At 47.2% G+C, this 14,179-nt stretch overlaps 5 protein-coding genes and 1 non-coding gene across 6 annotated transcripts; 3 read left to right on the top strand and 3 right to left on the bottom strand.

The window, feature by feature from the left end:
• Nucleotides 1-84: 84 nt before the first annotated feature.
• On the bottom strand, nt 85-3,024 carry L228DRAFT_258142 (hypothetical protein). The gene is made up of 2 exons (XM_018334055.1): nt 2,877-3,024; nt 85-2,698 (listed from the first exon to the last, which is right to left on the bottom strand). Exon 2 carries the CDS (start codon nt 2,663-2,665, stop codon nt 422-424), a length of 2,244 nt encoding a protein of 747 aa, XP_018192314.1. The 5' UTR covers nt 2,666-2,698; nt 2,877-3,024; the 3' UTR covers nt 85-421.
• Nucleotides 3,025-4,264: 1,240 nt separating this feature from the next.
• Nucleotides 4,265-6,383, bottom strand: L228DRAFT_279919 (Nucleotidylyl transferase). The gene is made up of 6 exons (XM_018335739.1): nt 5,870-6,383; nt 5,783-5,803; nt 5,666-5,727; nt 5,580-5,598; nt 5,182-5,513; nt 4,265-5,115 (listed from the first exon to the last, which is right to left on the bottom strand). Exons 1-6 carry the CDS (start codon nt 5,997-5,999, stop codon nt 4,345-4,347), a joined length of 1,335 nt encoding a protein of 444 aa, XP_018192313.1. The 5' UTR covers nt 6,000-6,383; the 3' UTR covers nt 4,265-4,344.
• A 317-nt stretch (nt 6,384-6,700) lies between these two features.
• Nucleotides 6,701-7,086, bottom strand: L228DRAFT_243272 (hypothetical protein). The gene is made up of 2 exons (XM_018331645.1): nt 6,850-7,086; nt 6,701-6,779 (listed from the first exon to the last, which is right to left on the bottom strand). The coding sequence occupies exons 1-2, from the start codon at nt 7,003-7,005 to the stop codon at nt 6,771-6,773; spliced, it is 165 nt and encodes a 54-aa protein (XP_018192312.1). The 5' UTR covers nt 7,006-7,086; the 3' UTR covers nt 6,701-6,770.
• A 1,131-nt stretch (nt 7,087-8,217) lies between these two features.
• L228DRAFT_279918 (putative transporter) lies at nt 8,218-10,624 on the top strand (the record flags this gene model as incomplete). The annotated part of the gene is made up of 10 exons (XM_018335738.1): nt 8,218-8,344; nt 8,398-8,534; nt 8,594-8,676; nt 8,750-8,847; nt 8,903-9,023; nt 9,085-9,475; nt 9,529-9,659; nt 9,724-10,057; nt 10,151-10,256; nt 10,332-10,624. 10 exons carry the CDS (start codon nt 8,218-8,220, stop codon nt 10,400-10,402), a joined length of 1,599 nt encoding a protein of 532 aa, XP_018192311.1. The 3' UTR covers nt 10,403-10,624.
• Nucleotides 10,625-12,567: 1,943 nt separating this feature from the next.
• L228DRAFT_265122 (Clavaminate synthase-like protein) lies at nt 12,568-13,598 on the top strand (the record flags this gene model as incomplete). The annotated part of the gene is made up of 3 exons (XM_018334656.1): nt 12,568-12,866; nt 12,941-12,974; nt 13,056-13,598. The coding sequence occupies 3 exons, from the start codon at nt 12,568-12,570 to the stop codon at nt 13,596-13,598; spliced, it is 876 nt and encodes a 291-aa protein (XP_018192310.1).
• Nucleotides 13,599-14,032: 434 nt separating this feature from the next.
• Nucleotides 14,033-14,143, top strand: L228DRAFT_t10. The gene has a single exon. It is a non-coding gene; the product is annotated as a tRNA-Gln (tRNA).
• Nucleotides 14,144-14,179: the final 36 nt, after the last annotated feature.

The following is a 14,179-nucleotide window of genomic DNA, read 5'->3' as shown; positions in this document are numbered from 1 at the left end:
ACTCACTGTCAACGTCACCTCTCGAATGAGTTAGGTCGCCAGCAACTTATGCCAGAATACTCAAGTTGGTTGTCTTTTACATACGAGCCCATTTGTCTAGCTGGAGCTTCGTATTAAAGGCATATTGTTCGACTCTAAAGCTCCACTCAGAAAGGAACCCATGCATTTTGATCAATTTGGCCATCCTATCAATGCAACGTTAAATAGATCCCACAACAAACAATGAAAGGAATGATTGAAAGGCTGCTTCAAGCATTTTGTTCAAACGTATTTGCATGAAAACCAAAATGATTTGCGGAAAAAGAACTTTGTCGCGCTTTTCTCATCTCCTTCAACGGCACCTCCGTGACCTCAAAGGATGTCCAGAACAAGTATACAAATGTCTCAAATTTTTTTTTTCCCCCTCACATGCTCCATATGACTAAACCTCCGGGATCTCAAAACATTCCCTAATCTTCATCCTACCCAGCATATAGCCCTCATTGAAGCCCTCTGCGGCTATCTTTTTAGAATTGAGCAAGCTCTCGCAGCAAGACTCGAGTGCTGCGCGCTCCCGACATGAAATTTGTCCAAGAAGCTCTTTGCTTTCCGGCGAGAGCAGGTCTAGCGATGAAACTGCAATTGCGGCATGTAGATCAATGAATGACGAGGTAAGGCCCAGTAGGACTGCTGCATTAGCTTTGGGGCGCATTGAAAGGTCTAACATCGTCGTGGCAAACTCGGCATCTCCATTTTCCATGACATCTTTCAGTGACCCTGGAATGGGAATTTCGTCCGCTCTTTTGACTATTTCCAAGCCAATTTCGACGAGACCGATGCTACCCGATCGTCGAATTTCGTCCATGCCATCTACCCAAGGTCCTTCAATACCAAACCCAAACTGTGCTCGCAGAAGGCGCGTGATTGAAGACATTGCTGAGCCAGAAGCTTCGAAAGGAACGCTAATGAATGATTCCAGAAGACATGGATGCGCAAACCAAAGCGGTAAGAATTTTTGCATGTCAATCTCGCTGGTCATTAGGAGTTCGGCCTGAAGCGACTGATCCAGTATCAAATGGCTCAATGGCAGCAACTGGCCAGCAGGAGACGTCGAAGGTGAGAATACTGGATAGTCCATAAAGATGTCGAGTTTTTGAGATTCTGTCAAAGCGTTCGGGGCGCAGCCTATAAAGGACCAGTAATTATGGGGGTTAGGGGCGGCGAGGGAATCGATCCATTGCTTCACCACTTCAATCTCTTCACGGGTGAAAGATCCGAACATTTTTCCGCCCCAACCCAGCTCTTGCACTAGTCTGCTTCTGTTGCTGTCCCCTTTATAGACCCATGGTTTTCTATTGCTCAAAGCATCGAGGAATTCTTTTTGCCATTGCGGAGATTCAAACGCAGCAGGTTCTAACCAATCGACCAAAGTTCGACGACCAATTTTGAAGCTCGTGTTGCAATGAATTTTATGTGCGACCACAGCTTTTGCCTTGAATATCTTTGCCACTCTGTAAGCCCAAGGATTGTCGAGCTTGGACTCTTGCGCTTGAGCTGGCCGTAAAACTGGTGTAGTAGGAAGGCTCTCAGACAGGACAAACCCAGTCTGGACGCGCTTCCAGACTTGCTGTGCTGCTGTTTCGCCCTGGGTGTGTCGAATATGCTCTACGTATTCCGCAGTTGCATGTAGTGCCATTGCAGTGTGGCCTGAATCAGCGTTGTCAATCGTTACATGTAAGACAAAATAATATGGGTTGATCTTCAGCTCCTCCAACTCCTTGGAAGCCATAAGAGTCTCCATTGTGATTCCCTCGAACGACAGATTGAATCCTAAGATTTCAGGCAAAAACTCGTGAGGAAATAGAGATATAAGCAACTGAGAGACTGCGGCTTTCCAAACCCGAGGCTGATCAAGTCCGGTTTTGGGATGGATGTAGTCTTCACTGTCTCCATCTGGTAAACCGGCCTCGATTTCTCTCATTAATTCACGATAAAGATGAACATGATTCTTTGCTTGGTCGCCATCTCCGAGTTCTTCGGATAAGACTTGCCATGCGTGCTTCGTGATTGAACGGAGGTTGAAAGGAGTTGATATCTTGTTGATGTGCCCTAGCCAGGCACCGTCGACGTAGCGGACCGGCGAGCTCTGCTTTAGCCACCAGCTCGCCTGCACTGCGTCCTCAAATAGCTCGCGTGGAGCCCCAGCGTTTCTTCTCGCGATGTATTGCTGCCATCGCTCCGTAATGCTATTTTCCTTTTCCTGGAGAAAAGATGCTAGCGCATCCCTGGAGTATTCTTTGACAGACAAAATGCCGTCGTCCGGATTTGCACTGGCTAGCGCCTCTGCGAACATAGAAACCAGCGTATCTTTCGCCTTAGGAAGTATGTCCGGAAAAGTTTCAAGATTTTGTAACTTGTAGTATAGTTCCTTGTAAAGGTCTGTTGTCTCGCATTGCGAGCTCTGCGAGACCGGGGAAGAGGCGTGCGAGGGTCTCTCAGCTTGGTGTGTAGATTTTGCTGAGGACGCATTCGAGAGTGGGTGCAAGAAAAATGAGGGGTACCATTCACGGCTCTTTCCTCTTGACTGTCGAAGCGTACTCCGCAAAAGTGTGGTCAAGTAACCAAAGATTACTACGAAAGCTATGCCCGGGAATATGATGGTAATCCTCTCAATGAACAGATCCATGGTGTCTGCAGTCTTCCGTATTGACGGGCAAGTCTGATCGTCAATGGGTTAGCAGAGCACCAACAAGTAATAATCTTATATGCTTCATCTGAATTGTCATTGCACGGTCTCCATGATCCTCTTCTCCTTTGAGAACTCTGAGGCAACACTCAACTTGTTCGCAATGTGCGATTAGGAGGCTATAGGAGAAAGAGAACAGTCGTCAACTAACCTGAAAGGAGGCAATCGATGACTCGCAGTTGAAACGTTGACTTTGCTTCGTTATGGGTGTCTAGGGATGCAAAAGCTGGTCCGATCTCATAGGGCCTTATGTGAGATCGTAGAGTGACGATCCCTTATTTGCCTTGTTCGCATTTCGTATTCACATGAATAATGCTTGATGCATGTTGGCATCACTGTCAGCTGCATCAGGATCATCGGACAAATCCATGCCAGAACTGAGAATGTGGATCCAAGACTATTAGCTGAATATCCCTGCTCAGGCTTCACAATGAGATCAGGTCTCAGCTCTTGGGAGGATGAAGGCGCATCAAGGGCCCCTGGACATCGATCTCTCATTGATGAGAGGCATGAGCTTTTTTTTTTTTTTTTCGCCATCATTTCCCTGAAGCGCCAAAGCCGATGACGATCGAGCCAATGGCGAGTGCAGCCACTCGTGTCTCCAGAATGGTAAGGTATCTACACATTGCATAAAGTTGTTCGGCGGATCATTTCCGGCTTTCGCAGAACTGGAAGCCAAAGCATTACTATATGGAAACTGCAAGTTCCCTTCGATGTACTGGGCTTTGTTACACGACAGCCCATGTAGCAGGGGGAAGAATGAACAGCTGGGGTTGATGCGGGACTGTCCGCTAAGCTGTCACGGCTGGGCCCGCTAGGGTTCGAACTCAGGGATTGTCCCCCGCTATCCTTTTGCCCTTGCGGTGCCAACAATTGCATCACCCTCAACTGTATTTCAGCACGCCAGCAACCCCTTTTTTGCTAGTTTTGATGCACGAGTCGGCCCACTTGATTCGCAGATGCTCCCTCGAGTTGAATAAACTGCATGATGCGATCCGAAATTCTCGCCAAGCCTTTTTCAGTAGGTATCTGATGTAGTTCGGAGTCGAGTCCGAGCACAACCTCGGTGAAGATGCAAGAGCACGTCCGGCTCGTTTCCACAAAAAAAAAAGCTGCTGATTAGTTGCGTGCCAAACCATACCACGGATCCGAGCTCGGCCGTGACGTCTAGCCTTGGCCTACCAAATGATTCGGATCATCAACGGTGACCGTAACATTCCTATTCTCCAACCCCGCCCGGCGTATCATATTCCGCCATCACAATAACAGGTATCAACCAGTTGCATACGAAACCAAGTTACCCACGGTCCTCTTTGCCATCTGGCATACTTCTGTAACTTCATGGGTGAGGCTATCGATGAATCTCATGCGCTTCGACCCTATCCTCTTGGTGATATCGAGAAGCTCTGGATTATAATGAAATAGAGTAAGAGAGAGATGAACATATCCAAACTATAAATTCCATTTTACTGTACACTGCTTTGTCATTGATCTGAATTTGGTAATGCAAAACTTAAATACTCAATTGTAATACTTTATGACTGACTAAAACAAAATGTGCACTTCCGCTGAGCATGACTGATGTTGCGCAAATGAAACGACTCCTCAATTCTGCATCGCTATTTCCTGGCAGCGTACTCCTCAGGGTACCCGAACCGATCAACTTTCTGCCATTCCTTGTTTTCCTCAAAAGACCGTCGCAATGGTGCAATCAGATCATTGACTGCAGCAGCGACCGCCCTTCGCAGATTTGCTGGCTTGATAATGCCCTGAGCGAAGTCATCTTCAATGTGCTGATAACATCCGTAGTGCTTCAATTGACTCGGCTCATCGCCAGTATTCTCGCCAACGGAGACGGTAAAGACCGTGCCTTCGGGAGCATCTTTACTGCAAAATGGTCTCAGCGGTAGCCCGTAGAGGATACCAAATCCATTAATATCCCTTTCAGCATTCACGTGTTTGACGTTGGATCCGTTTGTCTCGATGTCGTTGGCGTGATGACCATTGACATGAATATCATGGAAACCCGAACCATTCAGGTCAATCCCATTCGAAGAAAAGCCATTGCTGGGAAAACCAATGTCATTCGTCTGGGCCACCTTCTCATGGCGGGTCTCTCTCGTCTCCCAGCGCAACTCGCTGACTGGGATCAAGGCAAATCGCAAGAGAGCAAGGACACCGTTCTCAATAATATCCCCTTCGTTGCAAGATGCGATTGCTATCTTGCGGCTGACTTCTTCGGGCGGGTCCAGAAACTCGATTTTCGAGTCCGGAATTGAGGAAGACATCTTGGGGCCGGAAAGACCAGGAACCATTGGGTTCATCATAAATCCCCGAGTACGATATCCCATCTGGGATAAGGACTGTTTATTGAAGCGGAATAAACCACGCTGCATTCAGAAAACACTGTGTTAGCTACCATGCTTTGTGTTGGTGTAGCCGCGTTGGACTTTTACCTGGTCCTCGCCGCCGAACTGGAAATCAATATTGAGATACTCCTCCGCCAGCGCCGTTATTCCGGGCGTGAGCAGAGGACTCAGCTTTGATGTGTCGTGAAGTTCATCTCCGATGGCCCTCAAGTCGGCCTGTTCAGTCAACGCTGTGAGCTTATAGAGCTCCAACGTGAACTTTGGCGACAGCTCATAGGATGACCCTTCGACAAAACGTATTTTAGATCGTGGTACTCCCAGCACGTCCAACACGGCGCTGATCATAAAGCGATACCATTGTGCCCGGAGTCGAACCAATTCATATGGATATTTGAAGTTGATCAAGAACGCGTACAGATCTAAGAAATTACAATGCGTTAGTGACACATCTTTTTGCGAAGGGGGATCGGTTGATATTATCATACCGCAGATGAGCACCGTGACCTATATTCGTTAAGACATATGTTAGCAAACCTTGGGAAACTCTATTGAACAATCAGAAGAAACGTACATCAACTCCCGCCCTCGCAAAGTCCGCAAATTTTGTGATTGGGACAAAGTAAGCGATATGTGCTGGAACAAGTTAAAAAAAAATTGTAGAGATAGTTCTTTGATCAAACAATCTTACGTTTTCCAGTCGGCGCGGTCGCTTTGAAAAATTTTAAAATTGGTCAATTACAGCATGATCCCGTAAGGCTTTCTCTTTTGAACATACCCCAGAATGTCTTCGGACTCCGGCCTTCTGCTAGGATAGATTTCACCAATTCCAAACCATCCACTTCAGTTAACCTTCTAGTTATGAGATCGAGCTTGCGTTGGAGAATTGCATCGGAAATAGAGGCCATATTGGTGGCGCAGAATACTACCCAAGCTCCCTATCTGAATGAGTTTATGTCACCAATTGAATCGGCCGTGAAATAGGAAGAGGCGTCCTATATGCTTCTAATGGGGATGAAGCACAGGATATCTTCGTTCCAGTCTCGAAGTTCCGTCGAAGAGAAGCCTATCTTCCTCGCTGAAAAAGTATAAAAGAGGAGGCAGCGATCAGATACCCAGCCGCTGCCTCCAACAATATTAGCTTTCACATGTGCAGCTTGTTTCCCATGACGTTCGAAAACCCCTGTCAGAGTTGGTCGAGATGACAAACGTGCGTTTGATTACCAGAAGACATTCCGAAGCAAGAGTTGATGGAAGAACGCCGAGCAAGGCTTTCTGTTCCAGCTCCCTCGTGTTATGCTGTGTTTGTCTGCATAATGAACCCTGGCCTCTTGGTCCGCGCTTTGTGCGCCGAGAAATTGCGTACTCTTCAAGGAGCATTTTACGTAACTGCATATGTTGACAAGGATAATCAGTCATTGGTTGAAATGATTGAGAGAGGGTCATGATGGCTGTATTATTATCCAGGGTCTTGAAGCAGATTCTTTTCGTCAAGGGTGCGCCTTTCTGGTGGTCGGCCAGCGAAATACGCATAACTGTGGAAAAGGGTTAGTAGTCCCAAGACATGTACGGACCGGGGGTTGGTCTTTTGGCTTCTCCCCTCCGCACGCCAAGCTGACAGTGGGTCGCTGAAATACTCCTAGGGTAAAATGACACTGCGGTAAAGGGAAGGAGACAGGCTAACTCGGGTAACACTCCAGCCAAACAGCGGGACGACCCGCTGGAGCTAGATCGTGAGGCTGATTAACTATTTTACAGCTTGCCATATCCAAGTATGAAGATGACGCTGGTCGCTCCGATCTCGATGCAGAACAAGCGTACGCCCAGGACCCCTAATTTTGAGGGCTTTGCATTCCTTTGTAGATGCGGGGAAAGCTGGTCCCAGCAAAATTGCCCTGCCCTGCGAACACACATGGCGCTTGAGACCTTGTGTTCGCGCTCAAATTCTGTCCCCTCCGGGCGATCTGCATTCGGGCGTTCAATATAGAAAGCCACCACTTGGGATTAGCCTGAACCCGCAAAACTCGGCGAATCCAATCCATTGGTGTCGTTGGATCCGAAAGCCGGCATGAGATCCTAAAGGAATCTACTCCTGAACTGGAAGTCAACGTCTGGTTCCGAATATCATGAACGGACCGTGCTGATCCTGCAGAGATCGTCTTACGCCATCGACTGACCAGTTGATATCACAGATGGCTTGTTCCCATGATAGTAACTCGTGTCGCTTTCTGTGCTTATGGTTGGCCTCTACGAAAGCTCCTTGGGAGAAGGAGTAGCTCGATGCTAAGAAACGTCCCAAAGGAAACCATCAAAGTGGATCTTTTAGCAACCACGCATGGCGGGATAGCCACCGGGTTGCCTATTGAGGTGTTAGCTCAAGAAAAGTGTGGCAGGCGACAACTCTGTCACTCGGTGGTTTGTAGCTGGAGGCGTCATTCATCCAGCTAACACCTTGCACGAATTATTTCCCAAGCCTCGCGAGCCAGCTTCCCCTATAGCTGGTATCCTTGTGTTGTTTATGGCGGAGCCAAATGAGAGGAATTTTCAAATCCTTGCTTTGAATCTGACCTCTTTCAACAGCCCAGCAACTGGTTCATGCACGGATTGGCTTCCCTCTTTTGCAACCGCAACATCAGCTCACGGCGGTGTGGGTCTGTCTACTCGAGGTGGCAATGTGCAATTGTTGGTTCATTTTTACTCTTCAAAACCATGCTTTGTTTCCCTTCCAAAAGGGGTAAGAATGGAAGGAAGCAACCTGTAATGTGTGTGGTTGGCGAATCTTCAAGTCGAAGTGACACAGCTCCACACTGCCCAAGCACTCACCGTCTCTGCCCATGTGTCTCTTTATGTCTCACCGCAGTACGAGACTACAGTTTATTCCGATTATCCCGGCCGACGGAGAAAACCTGCCGGACAGGGCGGATAATTGCAGTCATTACAGCAATGACACCGGAGTAGTCCCGATTCCGGCTTGCCCTCGCAAGAGCAATGATTCGCTCAAACTTCCATGGTCCACATCCCTGAGAAAATGGCTGCAAATATTCGCGTTTCTTGTACATCACTGGGGAGTAATTTGAAGAGCTTTTTCCCCTTAATCTGACAAGACGGAGAAGGCTACTCAAGACTATGGACCAGCCAGAGCGCAGACCACTTATCCAGAAGCCCGGTGGAGAAGAGGTAGAGGACAGAGAGAATGGCTCGCGCCGAGGGTTGCACGGCGCCAGTCCGCTTAGTATTGCGGTGGCACTATTTGGTAAGTCTGAGGCATCTTGCTACGGAGAATTGAAGTTGTAATTGATCGTGTAGGCGTCTTCTTGGCCGGCGGAGATGAGTCGTTGGTCATCTCCATGTATGGCGAAGTGGCATCTGAATTCCAAAATCTGACAGACGGCCCTTGGCTTATGACGGGCTATACTTTGGGATATTGTGTCGCCTTACCTCTGGTAAATTCTTTACCCGGATGCTTGTGTGCCGATACTAACTGAGTTCTCGTGGGTTGTAGTACGGAAGGTTGAGTGATATCTACGGCCGTAAAAGACCTCTCTTAGCGGCCTATTGTCTGTATTGTATTGGTTGCCTCACTTCGTAAGCTTCTCTCCGCTGCCCAACTCGGATATGACCTTTCTTAAAGATGGAAGAATACTCATTGCTGCCCCAGGGGAACCGCCGTCGGTCTTTGGCAGGCCATCGCCGGCAGGGTTGTGAATGGTATCGGCGGGGCAGGAATGGTAGCCCTCATTTCAGTCATTATAACCGGTAAAGTGCGGTACTTCCGATTTCATCTCTCACAAGCTAATAGAAAATGAATTAGATATTGCAACTTTGGAGCAGGTGGCTGTTCTTCGAAGCTATGTCAATGTTGCAGCTGTCGCAGGTCGTAGTGCTGGCCCTCCTCTCGGAGGCTTCTTGGCAGATACGATTGGATGGAGATGGTGAGAGAAGAATTTCATGCAGCTTCGCTTCTGTGGTGAGCTGAGGCTGATGGGATAATAGGGCCTTTCTTGCACAGGCACCGATTGCATTACTATGTTTGGTACTTGCTAAATACACGCTTCCCTCTGGGCCTGCCCAGTCTCACAATGAGCATTCATGTCGGTCTTCCAAAAGGGCAAAGTGGAAGGATGTTGATTTCCTTGGTGTGATAACATTCGTCATCAGCATGGTTTCATTTCTCCTTTTTCTTGATCTTGGAGGTCAAAAGCTACCGTGGAGCCATCCTGTTGTTATTGCGTTAATAGCTGCTTGCAGTGTTTGCAGCTTGGCATTCGTCTTAATTGAGAAGTTTTGGGCCGTAAAGCCCCTAATCCCCTTGTGGTTGATCAGAGAAAATGGAGTCGGGATCTCTTGTTTGGTTCAAATTCTCGTTTTCTGGGGTCGACTCGCGGTAAGTCTGTTTGAAGTCTTATTATGCGAACTTCGCTGATAAATTTGGTGCAGACCTTATCACATCTTGCAACATTCTACATACGAACAATGGATGCCACCAACACTGTCGCTGCTGCTTTCATTGTCCCTTCAAGTGTGGGTAATGCTGTTGGAGCGCTGCTTTCCGGAGCAGTCATCAGTAGGTACGTCTGCATGATTTTCATTTACTAAAGCTTCATAACACCAATTAATTGTCGATCTGAACAGGACATTTCGTTATAAGACCCTATCTGCTATTACAATAATAGTGGCCTGCATCAGCTATACTCTCGTCGTTTTGCGATGGCGCCATGGCGCCAATATTTTCGAGTCATTCTATATATTTCCCGTCGGTGTCACTTTTGGAATGGTCTTGTCTGCCCAGTTCGTTGGGCTCTCAGCAAGTGCACCAACAGCCCAAAAGGCCATCGCTATAAGTATGTATTATTTGAGCCAGCAAGTCGGGACCGTCATTGGAATTGGGAGTGCGGCAACTCTTTTACGGGCAGACTTCCGGAGCAGGTTATTTGAGAGACTTGTCGGCTTTCCCGAAAGAGATCAGGTATGATACGCGGATTTCTTTCTCTTTTGACGTTTTTAATACACCTTATCTTTATCTTGCCCGTGCTACTAGGCTGCTAACACCTTTCTGAAGCTGATCCAGGGGATACTTGATGATGCTAGGTTCGCAGCAACCCTGCCTGCCAAGCTGAAATCTGTAGTGCGAACAGAGTATCTGCAAAGTTTCCAATTAGTTCCGAGTGAGTAGCGTATAAATGGCCAGATCGAGCGTTTCATATTTGCAGATAAGTTGCTAATTTTATTATGTCTTGCAGTCATGTCACTTGTCACTACCGCCTTAGCTTTACCTCTGATATTGTGGCTTAGGGAGCATCCATTGAGGTAGAGAAGTATCAGTGTGCATTGAGAGACATTCTCACGCTTCTTCGTCTGCATGGTGCCATACTCCTGCGTACTCGCTACGAGGTAGAGATTTGTCTCAGCTGTATCAACTTTGCATATTAGACGGGCATAATATTCTTAGCCAAGATAGATTGTGTATACGACGGGTTACTGGATGGATTGATATTATACGAAGCTTTTGTGCAAATAAAGATAACGACATGCTGAAATATTGATTGGAATATTATGGATCCGTATAGATTTTTTATTGGAGCTTGACATTGTGTAGAATTTCACGAACTGGCTTCGTGGTGTTAAAACAGCAAATCCAAAGAAACCAAAAAAAAAAAAAAAAAAAAAAAATCAATAAATAAAATAAATAAAATAAATAAAATAAAATAAGAAGAGTAAACTAAAATAAAATTAAAAAGGGGTATGTATTCCAAATGGTCTGTGTCAATAACCTCAGACGTGCTATTGGATGAGGGGTTGATCAGGGATTCAGTTTATTTGGTCAGTTCATGTGAGTACCTTCTATAACTGGAGAATTTTTACTGAAGTATGGTTAGCTACTTTGCGGGTACAAGACAGTTATGACACCAGGCATTCCGGGAGCGAAAATAGGCGATGCTCAGTTACGAGATGCAGCATTCAGTTGGGTTTGGAATGTTGTTCAGGGCTCCTTCGTGGCATGCGCATGGGGGGGGGGGGGCAAAAGCGGCATGACACTGGAAAGGGACAGAGAGAAAAATTAGTTATTCATCGATCATTTGCCCCCTGGTCCATACGTTGCTGATATTAATCCTGGTTTTTTTGTTGATCGTCATTTTCGTTGCCCGTGGAATTTTGGTCGGGTCTAATTGGAGGTTTGCGGCATGTCATGAGCTGCTTACCGCGGCAATTCTCGCCTCACTAAACACAGATCGACAGCCTGAGCTGTGAAAGATGCCGAAGCAATGCAGCTGAAGCCAGGTGAAGATCGTCGATGATGAATTCTCTGCTTGACCAACTAACGTCAGTAACAGCGTATGCTTCTCCTCTACCGGTGGGGGAGCCAGAAATTGTGACAATTGACGTTTTCTTCCAACAAGGTAGTGTAACCCAAATCGGCACGAGTCTACAGCGGGGAAGATTATTAGGAGTTGATCGATCCATGGGAAAGCACTACTTTAGGGCGCACGGGGCGACATCCGGCATAACGAGGGTGCCCGAGGGAAGCTTGGACGTTGCCAGGGACCCCGAACACACGACTTCTGCATCTTGCATCCTGCATCAGCTTGCTCACTAAGTCTGCAGGCGCCAAAGGAAAGCTGGGGCCCCAGCCGAGCGAGAAAGATGGATAGACCTTGGTCACGACGATCTACCAAAACAAGGGTTTTGTTATTCCGTGGCTAGTTTGGTGGACGATCCTAGTCTTGAGATCTGGACGCCGGGCAAGGAGCTATGCAAATCTCCACTCCCGCTCGACCGTCAGTTTTTGCTTCATGCCCCTGTTATGCAGCTGCATTGATGTATACCCCTGTTTCTTTTTTTCCCCTTCCATGATTTGTATTGTTGTACGACATCAATGTGAAGCCACATGAGGTTATACGCAATACGAGTTACGCAACACGTAATTCTTAGTTTGTCCATGCTTTTCCATGCCCTTAGCTTTCTGCAGACTGCAAGCTGCAGTCTGGCTCTTGCATTTTATTCTCGTTCAATGTGGAAGCTGGGGCGGGGTCGCCGGTCAAAGGAGGGGAAGTCGTTCAAGTTGAGGACAGCTGAGGGGTCGCGATTGCGTTCGTCCTGATTTATTTCAATGGATCTTGTCATTGAGAGATGAGCAGATGATATATCTACCTTCTTTGTAAGAAGCAGTAGAAAAAGGGTTTCATGCTGTGCGCTGAACCAAAGCATCTCTAATCATCAAAAGGTATTTACTTCCTACTACCAAGTTGCCGCGTATCAGCCTCGTTTTTCTTTTTTTTCTTTTCTTTTTCGCCCCTTTGTGAGCTGTACAACCTTATGGATTTGCATTTTTATATGTCCCCGTTGAGCTTGGAATACCTTGTTGACATTATTGGCAGAAAACGAAGACGCTTGGGTCACACCCGTCCCCCTCCTCGTCCATCTTCCAACCAAAAGTCTTATTCTTATTCATCACCTCCCTTTCAGTACATTGCCAAAATGGTCGGAGTTGCTAACGGCACATCTTTGCCCGTTACCGTCGTCCAAGGCAGAGGCATTGAGACGGCGCCGTTGGAGACTGTCAATTACGAGCGTCTCACCAAAAATGACTCTTTAGAGATTCAGAAACTCTTTAGGGTCGCCCAGTCCCCGGGATTCTTCTATCTCGATCTTCAGCGTGGGACTCCACAGGATGGGTACCTGACGGATCTCAAGGGCTTGTACAAGCTCGGCGAATCATATTATTCGCAATCCAAGGAAGTCAAGATGAAGGACTTTCGAAAAGATCAAGACAGAGGGTATGCAACAATCTTTGCGTTTCCAATTTCCTCTGTGTTTTCTCACATCTCATGACATCTTACTGATCATTCAGATACAAATCCGATATTGACGCGGAGACTTTCGAGGTAAGTTGACGCAATCTTCTTTCAAGCTTCATCCCTCTACAGTTGTGCCCTGGACTTGTATTTTCGTTGACACTTCTGCAGATTGCCCGCGAAGAAGCTTTCAATACCAGCTCTGCCAGCTTTCCAGCCAGCATGCGGTCCCATTCAGGGCTCATCAAAGACTTCATCTCATCCTCGCATACCATCACCATGACCATGCTCTCTCATCTTTCCGACAGCATGGGGCTCGAAGGCGACGCACGGTTCGAGCACCGTCATCGCGATGGTCAATCGAGCGACTGCGCCCTGAAGATGGAGTCGGCGCCCATGTGGGACCGTCTCGAGGACATTCCCCCGTCTGAGCATACCGACATGGGCACGCTAACTCTGCTCTTCTGCGACGATTACACGACTCAGCTCCGCATCCCCGGCACAGAGGACACGTGGGCCTTTATCAATCCCAAGCCCGGCCATGCCATTGTCAACGTGGCAGACTCCTTGCAGGCCATGTCCGACAAAAAGCTCTTGTCCTGCTTGCATCGTGTCAGTCAGCCTGTGCCTGGCGCAAAGAATCGTTTCTGCGTGCTGTACTATCTTCGTCCAGAGCATGCCTGGTTGAACCAGAGAAAGGAGGAGAGTAACTGAATCGTTATAGCTTGAGAACAGCTAAAAGCTGAAGTCTGAGATCCAGTGGGAAATTGTCTGACGTGGGGGAAAAAAAGGTATTGCATACGCTGTACTTGTCTAAAATGAAACTCCTCCGTTTTGTTATTATATATAAGGGTTTCGCCGTGCAAAACAAAAATATATTTTATGAGCATCATGTTTTCCTACGCAATCTTTTCATCCCCGAAAACGTCATGGCTGTAGTTCTCATAATCTTACCTTAAGTTCCCTTTTTTTTTTTTACTTCTCTAACTTCATGCTCAAATATTGCATCTACAATTCAACTTTGCTCTTGAACTGAACTGTAAGTTTTGGCATAGTCGCAGCGTTGCACATGTATTGTAGGCGAATTTTAGCTTCGTCATATGGCAGAGGTACATATAACGTAAATGTCGCAGCCAAGACAAGCGAGAGGTCCTATGGTGTAGCGGTTAGCACTTTGGATTTTGACTGGGGTTTCAGTTAAGTCTGGGCCTATAAAACAGAATGTTCCAACGACCTGAGTTCGAATCTCGGTAGGACCTCACTTTTTGTGTTTCTAGATTTCGATTCATTTCCAA

This window comes from Xylona heveae, assembly GCF_001619985.1.
Source record: "Xylona heveae TC161 unplaced genomic scaffold L228scaffold_1, whole genome shotgun sequence".
Classification (NCBI taxonomy): Eukaryota; Fungi; Ascomycota; class Xylonomycetes; order Xylonales; family Xylonaceae; genus Xylona; species Xylona heveae.
The sequence above is the reverse complement of the archived record's forward strand: the minus strand, read 5'-3'. Positions and strand labels throughout refer to the sequence as shown.